The 20130-nt window shown below is 37.0% G+C and overlaps 1 protein-coding gene across 2 annotated transcripts; it reads left to right on the top strand.

Annotated features, from left to right (window-relative positions):
• The first annotated feature begins 6283 nt into the window (after positions 1-6283).
• On the top strand, positions 6284-19928 carry gata1a (GATA binding protein 1a). Of its 2 annotated transcripts, none has more exons than XM_061923462.2 (6): positions 6284-6410; positions 8650-8870; positions 10678-11157; positions 19077-19222; positions 19283-19408; positions 19479-19928. In XM_061923462.2, the coding sequence occupies exons 2-6, from the start codon at positions 8657-8659 to the stop codon at positions 19764-19766; spliced, it is 1254 nt and encodes a 417-aa protein (XP_061779446.2). In that variant the 5' UTR covers positions 6284-6410; positions 8650-8656; the 3' UTR covers positions 19767-19928. The 2 variants fall into 2 exon arrangements, with proteins under 2 accessions (XP_061779446.2, XP_061779445.2); XM_061923461.2 differs by having other exon boundaries at positions 6295-6410; positions 8625-8870.
• The last annotated feature ends 202 nt before the right edge of the window (positions 19929-20130 follow it).

The following is a 20130-nucleotide window of genomic DNA, read 5'->3' as shown; positions in this document are numbered from 1 at the left end:
ATTCATGATAAAAAATTTTTTTTTAGCGCAAAACATCAATAAAATAAAACAAAAAATCAAGTATGACCAAGTTTATAACTAAGTAGCTTCTACATCATGAAACAACCACTAATGCTGTGTGCCACGAGAGCCACAAAGGGAAATTTGGCATGATATTCTTATCAGTGCTGCAGCAGGAAGAAGCTAGGATGCGTTTTTTGCTCAAATTCCATATGAAGCGCCCCGTCATTGATTAATTAGTATTTTACATGGAAAACAGGGGCTCTACGCACACCGCCGTGGACAACTTGCATATTGTTGCATAATTTCTCTCATGCAGTTGTTTGTTTTAATCAATCAATCAATCAAGCTTTATTGCAGACTCCAACATCCAAGTAGACATACAATCACATACAGTACATAAAACAAACAAAATACAGTATAAAAGGCATTATCACATAATAATAAACGCAGTGCTTGTGCATATTCAGTAAAAGGCATCTAATAAATAAATAAAAGCAGCAATAAAAAAAAAAAAAAAAAAAAAAAAATATATATATATATATATATATATATGTATATACTTTTTAGTGGGGCTGTGTGGGTTTTTGCCAATTGCAGCATTTAAAAAAAAATAATCCTGCAGCGTTTATGTGATTGCAGCATGTTCTTATTGCATTTTTTTTGATAATTTCTGTGAGAGGGAACTTCAGCAACGGAGGGAAGGAAAAACTCCCTCAACCTTGAACAGTCCAAAATCATATGTGGTCTACTTAGAATGATGCACAGCAAAAGTAAACAGAGTAGGTTAAGCCTAGGGGCCATTTTTTATCTGCAGTTTGTTATTGTGCCTCACATATTCTAATTATTACTTTTAGAATTTTTTTTTTTTTTTTAACTAAGTGTTGCTTCTTGCTTGTGTATAAAAAATGTTATATGAATAAAGTTTGATTGACGTCTAATTAGAAACTACACTAACTATTTAAATCAGGGATGTCAAACTCAAGGCCCGGGAGCCAGATCTGGCCCGCCACATCATTTCATGTGGCCTCAAAATAATATGCTTCAATAAAGTACTTTATCTTTGCTTTCTAAATGTATTCGTTTTTTCCATTTTAAAAGAAAAAAAATGCAGGTACCGCATGACATTGCATACCTTTTTAAACTCTAATATTATCCAATATAGCAAAACATATATTACCATACTCTCCAAACATTTTATTTTGTTAAAATACTTCAATTTCTGCTTGACTTATGGTTTTAGAGCAAGTTATCCATCAAATTGTACACTGTAAAAATTTTACTGTAAAATTTCCAATGTTTTTACAGCATATTACTGTGAATTGAGAAAACTCTACCACTGTTTTTTTACGGGAAATTCTGTCGACTGAGCTGCCAGTGTTATTACTGTAAGATCTATGGTTGGTTATTTTTACTGTTAAAGTTAAAGTTATATTCTCTGCATTTGATCCATCACCCTTGATCACCCCCTGGGAGGTGAGGAGAGCAGTGAGCAGCAGTGGTGGCCGCGCCCGGGAATCATTTTTGGTGACTTAACCCCCAATTCCAACCCCTTGATGCTGAGTGCCAAGCAGGGAGGTAATGGGTCCCATTTTTATAGTCTTTGGTATGACTCGGCCGGGGTTTGAACTCACAACCTACCGATCTCAGGTTAATGGTAAAACTGTGAGGAACTCGCATGGCTCCCGTATTAGCGACCCCAAGATGCAGGAACCAGGAGAACGGGGAGCAGGTAAGAAGAGTTTAATATACTCAAAACAGAAAATGAAGCAGTCTTGCATGACAGGCATAAATAGAAACATGCTGATTGACAACAGGTGTGGACCGGCTGCCAATCAACAGCAGGTGAGTAAAAAAGACAGCGCTGAACGGGACGAGCAGGAAATGGAAAAAAAATAAGAGCACTGATGGGAAGTAAATACGAAACAAAGAAGCACAAACAGAAATGAAGTGACAGATCGTCACAAAAAAAAGTGTCACAGTTTTTTAATGTTAAAAAATTGGCAGCTCAGTTGCTAGAATAGAATAAAAACGATGGTAAAGTTTTTCCATTTAATTTAATGTTGCAAAAAACACTGTACATTTTATAGTAAAATTCTGGTGATTGAGTTGCTAGTTTTTACTGTAAAAATACAGGGTTTTTTTACGATGTATGTAAAAAAAAAAAAAAAAAATCAAATACATAGGCAAATTAAATATATCATTCGTTGCTACAAAGGCAGCCATAACTACAATGTGGCCCTCAATGAAAATGAGTTTGACAAGCCTGGACTGTTCACCAGTCAATCACATGACACTAACAACTAGTGATGATGAATCCTATAAGTGTGGTTTGATTGGCATACTTTTCACAAATAGTTTTTCTTCCCCTCCCCTAATTTCCCTGAAAACTGTAAATGAACAAAGAGCAGAAAGTTGCGGAGCTGCTTTGACTATCAAATGGCCGCCAAAGCACAGCGCGGACCGGTCCACGTGCAGGCCGTGCGCTATCAAAGCCTATCTCTCTCCATGGCTGCAGTGCTTTGCATCGCCATGACAGTCTTTTGTATTTTAGATTTGTTTTATTCACTTGTCTGTCAAACTCTCCATGCGGTGCTTGGGAAGTCGGGGGATCCAAATAGCAACACGGTCGACGTGTTAATCTCCTTGATGGCTAAAAGTCAAAGTTTGGAGCTTTACAGCCTTAAATTGAGAATTCAGGACAGGGACCGGGGGAGCATACCAGCCCTACGAGTTCAGTTCAAGACCTGGGAGCCAAAACACCACCACCCCACACCAAAGTGCTCCTGTTGTGTAGAACAATGTTTTTCAACCACTAGTGTGCAGTGAGATACAGTCTGGTGTGTCGTGGGAGATTATCTAATTTCAACTTTTTGGGTTAAAAATATGTTTCGCAAACCAGTAATTATAGTCTGCAAATTATGTGTTGTTGTTGAGTGTCGGTTCTGTCTAGAGCTCGGCAAAGTAACCGTGCAACACTCTTCCATATCAGTAGGTTGCAGCCGATGGTTAATTGCTTTGTAGATGTCGGAAACAGAGGGAGGCAGGGTGCAGGTAAATAGGCGTCCAAAAATAAACAAAAGGTGAGTGCCCCTCAGAAAAGGCATTGAAGCTTAGGGAAGGCTATGCAGAACGAAACTAAAACTGAACTGGCTACAAAGTAAACAAAAACAGAATGCTGGACGACAGCAAAGACTTACTGTGGAGCAAAGACGGCGTCCACAACGTACATCCAAACATGACATGACAATCAACAATGTCCCCACAAAGAAGGATAAAAACAACTGAAACATTCTTGATTGCTAAAACAAAGTAAATGAGGTAAATATCGCTCAAAGGAAGACATGAAACTGCTACAGGAAAACACCAAAAAAAGAGAAAAAGCCACCAAAATAGAAGTGCAAGACAAGAACTAAAATACAACACACAGGAAAACAGCAAAAAACTCCAAATAAGTCATGGTGTGATGTGACAGGTGGTGACAGTACACCTACTTTGAGACAAGAGCTATAGTGGTGCATGGTTGGTTATGCTTTAAAGTCATATCCAACAATTGCGTCAACTGAGTTTCGTTTTTTAAAGATTTCTGCTGGTGGTGTGCCCCCGTATTTTTTCAACGCAAAAAATGTGCCTTGGCTCAAATAAAGGTTGAAAAACACTGGCGTAGAAGACCTTGGAGCACTGTAAAGACATTAGCAGATCTTTGCATCGACGTTCAACCTTGATAGCAAACACAGAACACTGAGCTCCAAATTTACATAACTAAGGTGTTCTTCAAGGCACCTCTTTAAAGTCCTCTCCTTTTTGGCAGTTACCAATATTTTTCGTAATGTCATTTAACTAAAGTGTTGCTGTAGTTTGTTTACTTCAGTCAGTCAGTTGTTCGACTTCTTTAGTTCTACTAGTGGTGTTCCTCAAAGTTCCGTTTTAGGTCCTCTCTTTTTCATCATGTAAGCCAGGAGCGTCAAACTCAATTTAGATCAGTGGTTCTTAACCTGGGTTCGATCGAACCCTAGGGGTTCGGTGAGTCGGGCTCAGGGGTCAAGACACACCCAACTCATCGTGTAAATACAAACTTTTCCCTATCGGCGTATTACGGATGCGGCAACAGCAGAAGTCAGACTGATTTGCAGGTGTGTCATTTGTTGTGAGTTTATGCACTGTGTTGGTTTTGTTCTTTGAACAAGGTGATGTTCGTGCACGGTTCATTTTGTGCACCAGTAAAAAAACATGGTAACACTTTAGTATGGGGAACATATTCACCATTAATTAGTTGCTTATTAACATGCAAATTAGTAACATATTGGCTCTTAACTAGTCATTATTAAATCAAATCAAATCAAATCAACTTTATTTATAAAGCACATTTAAAATTTACCACAGGGGTAGCCAAAGTGCTGTACAATGAGCAGGTTAAAAGATAAAACGAGTACCGAGCAAACACAACACAACACAAACAGTACTTATTAATTCCTTATTCGGCATGGCCTTATTATAACCCTAACCCTCTAACCCTAACCCTAACCCTAACCAAATAACTCTAAATTAAGTCTTTGTTACTTAGAATATGTTCCCCTAGTGTCCAAATAACTCTAAATTAAGTCTTTGTTACTTAGAATATGTTCCCCATACTAAAGTGTTACCAAAAACATATAACTTTGTCTTGAATTTGAAAAAAACAACATTTTATTTTTCACTAAAGAAGGGTTCGGTGAATGCGCATATGAAACTGGTTTAGATCATTTTAGATTAGGGATGTCCGATAATGGCTTTTTGCCGATATACGGTATTCCGATATTGTCCAACTCTTTAATTATCGATACCGATATCAACTGATACCGATATCAACCCATATATACAGTCGTGGAATTAACACATTATTATGCCTAATTTGGACAACCAGGTATGGCGAAGATAAGGTACTTTTTTTTTAAATTAATAAAATAAAATAAGATAAATAAATTAAAAACATTTTCTTGAATAAAAAAGAAAGTAAAACAATATAAAAACAGTTACATAGAAACTAGTAATTAATGAAAATGAGTAAAATTAACTGTTAAAGGTTAGTACTATTAGTGGACCAGCAGCACACACAATCATGTGTGCTTACGGACTGTATCCCTTGCAGACTGTATTGATATATATTGATATATAATGTAGGAACCAGAATATTAATAACAGAAAGAAACAACCCTTTTGTGTGAATGAGTGTGAATGAGTGTAAATGGGGGAGGGAGGTTTTTTGGGTTGGTGCACTAATTGTAAGTGTATCTTGTGTTTTTTATGTTGATTTAATTAAAAACAAAAAACAAAACAAAAAACGATACCGATAATAAAAAAAACGATGCCGATAATTTCTGATATTACATTTTAACGCATTTATCGGCCGATATTATCGGCAGGCTGATATTATCGGACATCTCTATTTTAGACTGGTAAAATCACGGCACGATAACTTACAAATAAAGACAACTTCAGATTGTTTTCTTTGTTTAAAAATAGAACGAGCACAAATGTACAAATCATAATGTTGTTAGGTTTTGTTTTTTTACCCTTACATTTTGCGGTTAATCATTTATTTGTGGTTATTTATATTTTCTGAATAAATTATGTGATAATGTTCATCAGTCAACTCATTGGTGTCTATCAAGATTAAAAAAATTATATTAAAATCAAATTACATTTGAACATTTTCCTCGACCGATGCACTAACATCATGTGGTTTATTTTGTACATATGTAGCATCATCTACAAAGATACAAATGATTGCTATTGCGACATCTAGTGGACACATTTAGAACAGCTTTTTCTTTCATTCCAAAATTTCAGGTTCATTTTTATACTTAGCAAACTCATCCCGTGGGCCAGAGAAAACCTGTTTGCAGGCCTGATCCGGCCCTCGGGCCATACGTTTGACACCCCTGATTTAAGCTATTCAACTGGCGAGTTCAATTCAAAGAACTTTTGAAAGACTCACATTTTTGCAGAAGGTCCTTAAAGACGGCAAAGCACTCCTGTAGCTATGACCAAAATATAATGTCTGCTATAGGGGAAGTTAGTATACAATACATACAAAATAAGAATAATAGTAAAGAAATGTGGGCCCTGAAATAATTTAGTTGAATATCTCTGATTTAGGGTGTTAAATGTGCTCCTGTTGCACACATTGTAGGACTTTTTCAGTCTGGATGGAGGTGTGTCTCTCTAAATGCTGTCCCCAATCCCTCCCACACGCTGTTGGCTTGAAACTTTGCTGATGGTTGGAGAAGCTGGTTTTTTTTTTGTTTTTTTGTTTTTTGAGTCCATGAGAAGGCCATTGAAGTTGTGCCACCCTCCACCTGACAGAACACATTTCACCCTAAACATTTAAGCCCAGTCCAACTCTCCCTCAAGCGTGACTAGTCAATAAGGTAGGTGACCCCCTAAGTGTGTGTGTGTGTGTGTGTGTGTGTGTGTGTGTGTGTGTGTGTGTGCATTTCAAGCTGATTCAAGAGATTCATATCTTTAATTTCTCCTAATATTGGAGCATTTATTGACTTTTAGCTCATTTAGATCCATGTCTAGGTTATATACCGGTTTCAATTTCATTTGAGTTCTTGGAAAAAGTTGACTATTTCGTCTTGTTTTGTATTTGTTTGTCCCTGAAGGTTGATGGTGACTGTGGAGGATATTTTGTCTTTTTAAAATGTGTTTATTCTATGTTAATATATTTAGTTGCAGAGACTAAAGTAAGGTATGCACTTTATTGTGAAAATATGACATTCAACGTAAACCATTTTTTGGAGTACATTAAAAACTATATATTTTTGGGATTTTGTGCATTTAAACAATTAAAATGATGTACAGTATTAGAATAATAGCATTATTAAATAATAAAAGGCATAATAAATGATGATATAATAGATAATATCAAGTATAATAAATACTAATATAATTAAAAAATTGAATACATAATTGATAATAAAAATAATAATTTTTAAATAGTATGATTTTCACTGTAATAATAAGAATATTCATATTATTTTGCATGGCTTTTATGTTTTTTTTGTTTGTTTTAAATAGAATAAAGGTTGAGAATTGTTTGAAAATGAACCTATTTCCTGTATGATGGTGAAAAAAAGCGCACATTTTCCCCAGCCATTAAAGAAAAAAGACAACAACATAAAATAATACCAGTGAAAATGCTATTATCCTAATAATAAAACAATTAATAGTGGTCAGGGCCAAAGATGATATAAAAAGCACATTCAAAAACAACAGTTCAAGATGCTCAAAGTGCTGTATAGTAAAAATTACAAAGAAGAAAAAGAACAAATTGATAAAAGACAAAATAAATAAATAAATAAAAACAATCCGAAAGTTTAGATATAAAACAATTAAATAGCTGATAAAAGCAAATAAAAATGAATGAAATATTTAAACGAGTACTAAAAAGTGCAGTCAAATGATCAATTTTTATAATCAGATTAATTACACTTTTTAATTTAGATTAACCGTGATTAATCCTAGATTATAATTTACTTGCAAAATTTAAATTAAACCTAAAAAGACTCTAATATTTGGACACAAATGCAATTGTATTATCAGAAGGTCATTCAGATGTTTTTTTTAATATATGTTATATTTAGTGTTTATTACTAATACTGTATATTAATACATTTTTTTTAGCATATTCTAATATTACTTGAATGCACTATGTTTATTTTCTCAAAACTTGCTAACAATTTTATCTAAAATCCAGTCGGAGTGTACTTTGGATTGAAATTTAACCTGAACTGATCACTGGCCGTAAAACTACCGTCGTCTTTCGGGTAAAAATCTGCAGTTAAGGTAAAGGAACATGTTTGGTCAAAATAAATTGCGTGATTAATCTTTTTATTTACATGATTAATGCAATACTTTTTTTGTCATTAATTACATGTGTTAACTTGTTATTTTTAATTTTGTATTTTAATTTTGGATTGATTGATTGAAACTTTTATTAGTAGATTGTACAGTACAGTACATATTCCGTACAATTGACCACTAATGGTAACACCCGAATAAGTTTTTCAACTTGTTTAAGTCAGGGTTTACGTTAATCAATTCATGGTATAATGACTGTCCAGCGTGCTTATTTTGGCAATTTTTTACAGAAAGCTATTCGTTTGAGAACATTGCTGCTGTGTATTTGCTCAGAAAGACGACTTTCATTTGTACTTTTGCACTTTTATCAGAGTTACAGATTTAAAAGAAAATAGCCTTGTTATGAAAAACACAAATGTCCACTGCAGAAGATGGTGGTTCTCAGGAGATATGTTGGTCTACACAATGTTTCCAAGTGCCAAAGAGCCCAACAAAGTATTGGTTTCATCCAACAGTTTGTGTAAATCTGTGTTCAAGTATACTTAAAGTGATGTTTATTTACCAAGTGCTAAAAGACAAAACAATCCTGTCTCTACTTGGTTGTTGTTGCACTGGACTGATCACCAGTCAACCACAGGATGGACACTCAACCTATGGACAGATTATTACTTTTTATTTTTAATGAACCACACCTTCTTTGGACTGTGTCAAATACTTTATTTGATTTGATACACATTTTGATGTTAATCCTCAAAACACACAACTGTTTTTCCCTAAAGTGACGTGTGAGACATGTTCCACTAGGTGTAACATGGAGGATTGTTCAGAGTCATCACACTGGGTGTCTTCATCACTGCTGGGCTCGGATCCTCTGGCGGCCTTCTCCTCTGAGTCCGGTCTGCTGCCTCCAGGAGAAAACGGCGACACCTTCTTCTCCTGTCAGGACACAGATTACACCAGCCTGTCCTCCTTCTTGTCCAGTTCCAGTCAGAGTCGAGCACAGTCCACCTATAGACACAGCTCGGGTCAGTGCTCACCGCTCTCCTATCAAGGCATTCAATCGATCGCAACTGGACTGTTCAGTTTGTCATAGAAGATTGATTGGTCAGATGGAATCCTCATTTGGACTTTAGGTCAAATCAGTTACTTTTTCGGACTATTGGTCTAGTCCAAAGGAGGACTAAATCTGACCAATCAAAGTCTAAGAGCATAAACTGATGAAACCTGCTAGGTTCTGGTACCATAGTTCTGACTAAATCTGAATCTATGAGCATGAACTGATGAAGCCTGCTCTGATGAGAGGCGAAACGTCTAAACAGTCCAGTTGTGGTCGATTGAACGCCCTGAAATTGCAACGACCTGGATGAATGAAAACATCCTCACCCTTTGCACCCTCAAGACATTCAGTTGATCACAAGACTGTTCAGTTTGTCTTAGAAGATTTTTCACCTCGCATACAAGCAGGCTTCATCGGTTCCTGCTAATTGACTTATATTTGGGCAGATCGAATCCTTGTTTGAACTTTTGGTCAGATCTAGTCCTTGTTCGGATGTTGGGTCAGATCTAGTCCGAGTGACGACTTTAAGTCTATAACCACACTGCAAAAACTGAAATTTAAGTAAGATTAAATATCTCAAATAAGTGTGATATTTGCTTATTTTCTGTCTGATAAGATAATTCTTCTCACTAAGCAGATTTTATGTTAGAGTGTTTTAATTGTTTTAAGGGTTTTGGTCCTAAATGATCTCAGTAAGATATTACGGCTTGTTACTGAGATTTTATGACCTATATTGAGTAAAACATGCTTGAAACTAGAATATCAACTGTTGCAAAGCTGTGTCATCAACACTCACAAGTATAAAACTACTTTTTTAAATAATTTCTTATTTCAAGCATGAAAAAAAATCATGACTTTGGCACAATTTTGTCTCATAATTAAAACAGATGACAGCCAAATGGACTTTGCTGTTTTATTTTCAATGAAACAATAGAAAATACGTACTCATATAGTAGTACAGTAAACTGACAGTTAATATTTAAACATTTAACGTGTGACTTTTCTAACAATTTTGAACAGAAATAGTTCATGCAGATTCAGATAAATTGTTCAAAATTACAATTAAAACATTTTTGGCCGGGGGCCGGGCTGTGTATATGCGCACTAATTGACTGAAAGGGCACGCACTTGGCGCGATGATGTCATGTTGTCGATGGAAAAATGCGGTTTTAGACAATATGATTTGCCTGAGCGGCTAGTAGACCCCGAGAGTAACAAGCCGTTGCCTTGTTGCCTTTCCATTAAGAAAAATAAATTAGTTCTTAGTGTAAGTTTGCTGGTTTCAAGAAATGTAATCATGTCAAGATAATGGCACTAGCATTTACTTAATTTAAGAATATTTTTCAACATATTGAGAAAAGAGGTCTATTTTTTTTTTCCTACCAAGAAAAGTGCATTTGTTATTAGTGAGAATATACTTATTTTAAGGTATTTTTACGTTCATTGAAGTTAGCTAATTTGACTTGTTTTGGAAAGCCTTGACAAGCCGAATTTTCTTGTTCTATTGGCAGATAATTTTGCTTAGTTCAAGTAAAATACCCCTAACTTTTTTTTTTTTTCTTCTTGTTTTTTGAACACTGACTTTTTGCAGTGCATGCTCTGATGAAGCCTGAGACGAAACATTTTCTGAGACAAACTGAACGGTCCAGTTGTGATCGGTTGAATACCGTGAAAAAAAAACCCATGACCTGTATGAATGAACACATCCAAAGACATCCTTGGAATCATTTCAGAGTTTGATAAAGGATTTACATGACTTCTGTTCTATCCAAAAGTCCGGCAGGTGTTTTCCTCACCGAGCCTCTTCAGTAACTTCCAGTTACTGGACGGGTCGACCGGTCACTCCTTGGGCTTACCCTACGACTCCACAGCCAGCACCTGGAGCAGCAGTCCTCTGACTAAAACCACACTTCCGACTTCTTTGTACACGGGTGTCAACCCCACCAGGGATGGATACTCGTCTCCAAGCAGGGAGAACAGGGATAGCCCCCAGCCTCAGGAGGGTCTCAAGGCAGAGCGTTTGAGCCCGCTGGAAGGGTCGACGTCCTGCGGCAGTTTTCTCAACCTGACCCCCGCCGCCGGGAGTGTGTACACGCCGTCTCCCCACTCCCATCCGCACATGTTGAGCCCTTACAGCTCGTACATGACGGCCTCGCAGGAGTACGGCGTGGCCAGCTACTACAGCAACCCCGGGGCCTGGATGAGCCCACAGTACTCCCCGAAACTTTGCAACAAGATGAGAATATCAACGCCGGGTAAGAAACCTGATAAGACTTTGAAAACCATTTAAACCAGGGGTGTCAAACGCATACTTGCCAACCCTCCCGGATTTTCCGGGAGACTCCCGAAATTCAGCGCCTCTCCCGAAAACCTCCCGGGACACATTTTCTCCCGAAAATCTCCAGAAATTCAGGCGGACTCAGGTCCGCTTTCCCACAATATAAACAGCGTACCTGCCCAATCACGTTATAACTGTAGAATGATGGAGGGCGAGTTCTTGGTTTCTTATGTGGGTTCATTGTTAGGCAGTTTCATTAACGTCCTCCCAGCGCGGCAACAACACACAACAACAGCAGTCACGTTTTCGTCTACCGTAAAGCAGTTCGTCTGCCGTAAACAGCAATGTTGTGACACTCTTAAACAGGACAATACTGCCATCTAGTGCATTTGATGAAAGCACTTTTGTGCGTGCCACACAGCATTGCATCATCAGAGAGGGCGTTCAGCATGGTTAGAAAAATAGTGACAGAGAATAGAACAAGGATGGACAATTCAACCCTTAACTCAACAATGAGTAGATGAGTGTTATGTGTGTGTATATGTGTAAATAAATGAACACTGAAATTCAAGTATTTATTTTATATATATATATATATATATATATATATATATATATATATATATATATATATATATATATATATATATATATATATATATATATATAATAAAAGAAATATATATATTTATAGCTAGAATTCACTGAAAGTCAAGTATTTCTTGTATGTATATATATATATATATATATATATATATATATATATATATATATATATATATATATATATATATATATATAAATATATATATATATATATATGTGTATATATATATGTATATATATATATATATATATGTATATATGTGTATATATATATATATGTATATATATATATATATATATATATATATATATATAATATATATATATATATGAAATACTTGACTTAGTATTTCTTATATATATATATATATATATATATATATATATATATATATATATATATATATATATATATATATATATATATATATGAAATACTTGACTTGGTGAATTCTAGCTGTAAATATACTCCTCCCCTATTAACCACGCCCCCAACCACGCCCCCACCCCCCACCTCCCGAAATCGGAGGTCTCAAGGTTGGCAAGTATGGTCAAACGTACGCCCCACAGGCCTGTTCCGACCCGCGGGGTGAGTTTGCTAAGTATAAAAATAAGCCAACATTTTGGAATGAAAGAAACCGCTGTTCTAAATGTGCCCACTAGATGTCGCAATAGCAAGTAGATTATTCTACATATGTAAAAAAAATAATAAACCACATGATGTTAGTGCACCAGTCGAGGAAAATGAGCAAACTACATAAATAACATCCTTTAATTTGATTTTGTTATTTTTTTTATCTTGATAGATTGAAAATGAACACCAATGAGTTGACTTATGAACATTATCACATAATTTATTCAGAAAGTATAAATAACGACAAATAAAGATGGAATGCTATTAGCAACAACATGTAAGTGTAAAAAAACCCCAACAACATTATGATTTCTACATTTTTAGAATGTACTTGTTCTGTTTTTAAACAAAAAAAACAAATTTGAAGTTGTCTTTATTTTTAAGTTATCGTGCCGTGATTTTACCAATCCCTGGGACTTGGGAGTAGATTTTTCTCCATGTGGCCCCCCCATCTAAAATGAGTTTGACACCCCTGGTCTAATCTTTCATGATGTCACCCAATTCAAGAATGCAACAAGAGTGTGTCTACATGCACACACTGTATTCATTAAAATACTAACTAATTATGAATTAAAACATTCACAAGCAATAGGAATAGTCCCGTTTAAGTGTCAATTATTCACATTATTGTTGGTAATGGTGCCAAACAAATAACAATAAAGCAAAGCCAACATTTTTGAGACCCCAAAGATAAAACGCTTGCTTTCATGTTACATTTTACTAATGACAAATTGTTTCGAAATGTAAATAACCGTACAAAATATTAGTGTGAACATATTTGCGGCCATTGATGCACGCCGTAATAGGATAAGATAGGACCGACTTTAGTTATCCCCCAATGGGGAAATGTTGTGTTTGGGGTGCAGAGTAACAAAGTAAAACGTAACGAAAAACAAGGAAAAACTAAAAACTGAAAATGAGTAATAAACTAGATGAGGCAATTCCAGAAGGAATTGCGCGTGAATGCTCCAATGCTGAAGTGGAACTGAAATCCTGGAATTTTTTATAATTGTTGAAGGAGCGCACACAATTCACAAACAGGCTGAATATTTTAGAGTTGGCACAGTTAGAATCAGATGAAAAATGTGGGAGTTGTGGAACTTTGAAGAATGTCCCATTGATTTCAATGGGAATTTCCCCCCAAAATTGGGAATTTCGGGAAAAGCGGGAATTTTTTGGAAAATGGTAAAAAACTTGAATGGTCTGAATGAGTTGAAATTGTTGGTGTTAGAATTTTAAAAAATTGGTCGAGAAATGTTGAAGTAGTAACATGTTGGGTTGAGAAATGGTATTACGGAATTCCTGAAATTTCAGGGAAACCGGGAATTTGTCCAGATCAAAAAACAACTTAGTTTTGTGTCCTGATTAAGAGGAATGTTTTGACGCTGGAACGGTTGAAATGCGTTGGAAAAATGTAGAAGGAGTTGTCGCCAGAATAAAGGGTGGAAATAGGGCTTTGGAAAACCAGGAATTCTGGAAAATCCTTGGAAAAAAAGTTGTTTAAATTTCCAGGATGGTGGAATGTGTTGAAGGTAAAATAGTTTGAATCGGTTGAAAAATGTGGAAATGGTGGAAGTTTGAAAAAAAATGGCCAATTCATTTTGAATGGGAAATGCTTTGGAGCATCCATCCATCCATCCATTTTCTACCGCTTATTCCCTTTGGGGTCGCGGGGGGCGCTGGAGCCTATCTCAGCTACAATCGGGCGGAAGGTGGGGTACACCCTGGACAAGTCGCCACCTCATCGCAGGGCCAACACAGATAGACAGACAACATTCACACTCACATCCACACACTAGGGCCAATTTAGTGTTGCCAATCAACTTATCCCCAGGTGCATGTCTTTGGAGGTGGGAGGAAGCCGGAGTACCCGGAGGGAACCCACGCAGTCACGGGGAGGACATGCAAACTCCACACAGAAAGATCCCGAGCCCGGGATTGAACCCAAGACTACTCAGGACCTTCGTATTGTGAGGCAGATGCACTAACCCCTCTGCCACCGTGAAGCCCTGCTTTGGAGCATTCACACAATAATACATGTATGTATCAATGATACAACCAAAAACCTGTCAGGTGATTACATCGAAAGGGGAAAACTTGCGATGTGAAATCTATCTTTTCCGACACACATCCAAGTTGTTAAACTGTTGATCAAATATTTTGTTTTGTCTGTACACCAGAAATGCAAAACTTTACTGCCTGCCTTCAACGCCTTTGCCGACGAACCCAAACAAATGCCACAATCCCTTCAAAGCAGTGAGCATTCGCTTTAACAACCTAATATTCCAGTAACATGCATTTTTCCAATTTTCATGTTTACATAGCCCAATTATAATCAGACTAATAATGGCAACACCATGGGTCTGAATCTGTTTTTGGATATCTGGAGAATTACCTTGATAGGGATACAAATGCCTCAAATTTACATATTTTAAAGGGGAACATTATCACAATTTCAGAAGGGTTAAAACCATTAAAAATCAGTTTCCAGTGGCTTATTTTATTTTTCGAAGTTTTTTTCAAAATTTTACCCATCACGCAATATCCCTAAAAAAAGCTTCAAAGTACCTGATTTTAACCATCGTTATAAACACCCGTCCATTTTCCTGTGACGTCACATAGTGATGCCAACACAAACAAACATGGCGGAAAGAACAGCAAGCTATAGCGACATTAGCTCGGATTCAGACTCGGATTTCAGCGGCTTAAGCGATTCAACAGATTACGAATGTATTGAAACGGATGGTTGTAGTGTGGAGGCAGGTAGCGAAAACGAAATTGAAGAAGAAACTGAAGCTATTGAGCCATATCTGTTTGAACCGTATGCAAGCGAAACCGACGAAAACGACACGACAGCCAGCGACACGGGAGAAAGCGAGGACAAATTTGGCGATCGCCTTCTAACCAACGATTGGTATGTGTTTGTTTGGCATTAAAGGAAACTAACAACTATGAACTAGGTTTACAGCATATGAAATACATTTGGCAACAACATGCACTTTGAGAGTGCAGACAGCCCAATTTTCATCAATTAATATATTCTGTAGACATACCCTCATGTCAGCAGGCCAGGAAAGCTAGGGTCGATATTCTTCTCTTGATCATCTTCGGTGGCATAAAGGACTGTGTGAGCCAAGACATCCAGGGGGTTTAGTTCGCTCGTCTGCGGGAACAAACTGCCGCCATTGCTTGCCGTGTTACCGAGGTCCTTTGTCCCTGAATTGCTCACACACTACGGCAGATTCAATGGGGGTCTGGCGGCAGATTTCTTTGACTTTATCGTTGGAAATGCATCTGCTTTGAGTGTCGCAGGATATCCACACATTCTTGCCATCTCTGTCGTAGCATAGCTTTCGTCGGTAAAGTGTGCGGAACAAACGTCCAATTTCTTGCCACTTTCGCATCTTTGGGCCACTGGTGCAACTTGAATCCGTCCCTGTTCATGTTGTTACACCCTCCGACAACACACCGACGAGGCATGATGTCTCCAAGGTACGGAAAACAGTCGAAAAAACGGAAAATAACACAGCTGATTTGACTCAGTGTTTGTAATGTGTTTGAGAAAATGGCGGATTGCTTCCCGATGTGACGTCACGTTGGGACGTCATCGCTCCAAGAGCGAATAATAGAAAGGCGTTTAATTCGCCAAAATTCACCCATTTAGAGTTCGGAAATCGGTTAAAAAAATATATGGTCTTTTTTCTGCAACATCAAGGTATATATTGACGCTTACATAGGTCTGGTGATAATGTTCCCCTTTAAAAAAGTATTCAGTTCAATAGCGGAAGATTGTGTTATTATTCCATTCTATTCTATTATTATTGTCTGTCACATCCACTTCTAGGGACCTAAAGGTGTCCCTCTTCCTCAAAAAGAACAAAAAAAACAAAACATGTACAATCATTTTTTTGTTTGTTTTTGAGGCGCAACATAGACATTCTTACAAAAAGTTGAACATGACATGCTAATAAAAGGCAAAAAAAAAAAAAATCCCAGAAGTTGTCCACCTATTCGTAGGATCGGTAAGGTCAAGTCCATGGAGAACAAGAAGATAGCAAAAGCGAAGTAACCTGCCAAACAATAAGAGCTGAAATTATTCTTAAACTGGAGGAGTCAATTCCTTCAAAGCAGTGAGCATTCGCAATAACAACTTAATATTCCAGTCACGTGCATTTTTCCAATTCTCATGTTTACATAGGCCAATTATAATCAGACTAATAATGGCATTAACCATGGGTCTGAATCCGTTTTATGATATCTGGAGAATTACCTTGATAGGAATAAATTACTTTTGAAATTCGATCTCAATTCTGTACACTGCTGCTGGAATTTTAATTTTCCTGAGGGAACTCTTCTGAAGGAATCAATAAAGTACTATCTATCTATCTATCTATCTATCTATCTATCTATCTATCTAAAAATGCCTTAAATTTACATTAAAAAAATATTCCGTTCAATAGAGGAAGATTGTGTTATTATTCTATTCTATTCTATTCTATTATTATTTTCTGTCATATCCCCCTGTTAAAAGAGAATGTAAGCAGATATTAACAGTAAATGAACAAGTAGATGAATAACTCGTTTTCTACCACTTGTCCTTAATAATTTTGACAAAATAATAGAATAGAAAATGACACAATATGTTACTGCATACGTCAGCAGACTAAATTAGGAGGCTTTGTTTGCTTACTTCCGAATAAAAGACAAGTTGTCTTGTAATGTTCACTATTTTATTTAAGGACAAACTTGCAATAAGAAACTGTCACGGCGGGGTTTTTGCAGCTTACTGCGAGGTTTGTTCTCCCAGGATGCAAACAGACTATTCCGGACAAGGCGTGCAGGTAAAAACATGATTTAATTCTCAAAACTCAAAAAGGTACAAAAAATTGGAAAACAAGGCGAAAGCACATTGTGCTGATCGCACTTGGAGTTAAAGTAAATACTTAGCATAGACCAGGGGTGCTCATTACGTCGATCGCGAGCTACCGGTCGATCACCAGCCAGGCATTAAAAAAATAGTCCTAAAAATGAGCGATCATAAATCTTCACTATGACGTCACTTTCGTCACTTGATTGACATTCACGGCACCCGAGGGTCTTCTGAGATGACGCTGGCTGCTGCCAGCTCATTAAAATTACCGACAGGAAGGCGAGAAACACTTTATTTCAACAGACTCTGGCGCCGTACCTGTCGTCAAAACTCCAAAGACCGACTGCACAGTTGCACAATAAAAGCTCTGCTTCATCCTGCCTGCGCTAACAAAACGAGTCTCTGAAAGCTGGCGTGCACAAGCTAGCAAGCTACGGAGTTTGCCGACAATGTATTTCTTGTAAAGTGGATACAAAGGAGTACGGAAGCTGGACAAATAAGATGCCAAAAACCAACCACTTTCATGTGGTATTGGACAGAAAGGAGGACTTTTTTCTCCTCCATTCGAAAATGCGGACGTTTTTAGCACCACTGTCTGATTCCTATCAATGCAAGTCATCAGAATCAGGTAATACACCAATTTATATTCTTGTCTTCATGAAAGAAAGGAATCTATATGTGTTAAACATGCTTGTATTATCTTTAAAGACCTTTAACTTATTAACAATAGTAACTATATGTGTTAAACATGCTTGTATTATCATTAAACACCTTTAACTTGTTAACAATATTAACTATATGTGTTAAACATGCTTGTATTATCTTTAAACACCTTTAACTTATTAATAATATTAACTATATGTATTAAACATGCTTGTATTATCATTAAACACCTTTAACTTGTTAACAATATTAATTATATGTATTAAACTGCTTGCATTATCTTTAAACACCTTTAACTTGTTAACAATATTAACTATATGTATTAAACATACTTGTATTATCATTAAACACCTTTAATTTATTTACAATATTAACTATATGTATTAAACATTCTCGTATTATCATTAAACACCTTTAATTTATTAACAATATTAACTATGTGTTAAACATGATTGCATTATCATTAAACACCTTTAATTTATTAACAATATTAACTATATGTGTTAAACATGCTTGCATTATCATTAAACACCTTTAACTTATTAACAAAAACATATATTTCATAAATAAGTAAATATAAATTATATATATGAATCAGGTAGATCCCCACGACTTGATCAATTGAAAAGTAGCTCGCCTGCAGAAAAAGTGTGAGCACCCCTGTTATAGACTATGGACGTAGAGAACTTCTGAAACTGTGGCATGAAATAAACACGACTTACGTAGTCCAAGCATGAGACAAACAATGACGCCAGGACGACCGACTGGCAAAGGCAGGCTTAAATAATGTCTCTAGATTGGAAACAGGTGCACGTCCCGAACACCGGAGGCAAGTGAAAATCATAAGTCGCCATGGTAACTAAAACAAACAAGGGTGCACAAAAACAGGAACTCATGGAGTCTAAAACTAACAGAACATAACAAAAACAGAAACATATGTTTAATGTACCCTAATATTTTTTAGTTAAAATAAAGCCAATAATGCAATTTTATTTAGAAAAGTATTGAAAAGTACCGATACCAAAATATTGGTATCGAGACAACACTAGTTTGTTTATTATTATATTTTCACTGGTTCTGGAATGAAGTATTGAAATTAATAGCACTTTTTTTTGTAACACAGAGGCCCGAGAGTGCGTAAACTGCGGAGCCACAGCGACCCCCCTCTGGCGCCGTGACGGAACAGGCCACTATCTCTGTAACGCCTGTGGACTGTACCATAAGATGAACGGCCAGAACCGACCTCTGATCCGACCCAAGAAGAGGCTGGTAGGACAACCTGGGAGGGGCGCTTTATAAAAGCTGTATAAAAATGTATTTGTCTTTCAGATCGTGAGCAAGCGGGCTGGCACGCAATGCGCCAACTGTCACACGAGCACGACAACGCTGTGGAGACGCAACGCCAGCGGCGAGCCAGTGTGTAACGCTTGCGGACTGTACTTTAAACTACACAACGTGAGTACTAATCGCCCGTATGTTGAATTGCAACATCGCAAATTAAACAGGGGAAAAAACCCTTTCACAGATCAACCGGCCTCTCACTATGAAGAAAGATGGCATCCAAACACGCAATAGGAAAGTGTCCAATAAGAACAAGAAGAGTAAGAAGGCAGCGATGTTGGAGACGTTCGGAGAGATCCCCCAGTCGTCCTCCATGGAGGACAACGGCGGGCCCTTTGGCCTCAACCCCGCCGCTCTTCTGTCCTACAGCCACGCCCCGCACCTCATGCCGACCCCGTCGCACCTGCACGCCGCCGCTCCTTTACCGTACACGCACCACCGCAACATGGGCATGGTGCCAACTTTAGTGTAAACGAGACCCAGTTATTATGTAAATACTCAAGCAAACTTGATTTAACTGTCTTTTTCTATTATTCACGGCGTGAAGTTATCCGTATTTGTGGTCAAGGCCTGTTTGTTCAGTGTGTCAGCACATGTAAATAACAAGCAAATTAATAAAATGTGTGAATTGAAATCAGGAGGGCTGCGGAATAATTTAAATCAGTCTTTTTCAACCTAGTGTGCCGTGAGCTACAGTCTGGTGTGCCGTGGGAGATGATATAATTTCACCTATTTGGGTTAAAAATATTTTTTGCAAACCAGTAATTATAATCTGCAAATTATGTGTTGTTGTTAAGTGTCGATGCTGTCTAGAGCTCGGCAGAGTAACCATGTTA

The sequence above is a fragment of the Nerophis lumbriciformis genome, linkage group LG28 (assembly GCF_033978685.3).
Source record: "Nerophis lumbriciformis linkage group LG28, RoL_Nlum_v2.1, whole genome shotgun sequence".
Classification (NCBI taxonomy): domain Eukaryota; kingdom Metazoa; phylum Chordata; class Actinopteri; order Syngnathiformes; family Syngnathidae; genus Nerophis; species Nerophis lumbriciformis.
Note: the sequence above shows the minus strand (reverse complement) of the source record. Positions and strands in the feature narration are given on the sequence as shown.

Excerpts from the sequence above, each read along its gene's own strand:
- gata1a (XM_061923462.2), top strand. The coding sequence starts at position 8,657 with ATGGAGGATTGTTCAGAGTCATCACACTGGGTGTCTTCATCACTGCTG. Across the intron at positions 8,871-10,677 it reads CACCTATAGACACAGCTCGG|TCCGGCAGGTGTTTTCCTCA; the intron begins GTCAGTGCTCAC and ends TCTATCCAAAAG. Across the intron at positions 19,409-19,478 it reads TGTACTTTAAACTACACAAC|ATCAACCGGCCTCTCACTAT; the intron begins GTGAGTACTAAT and ends ACCCTTTCACAG.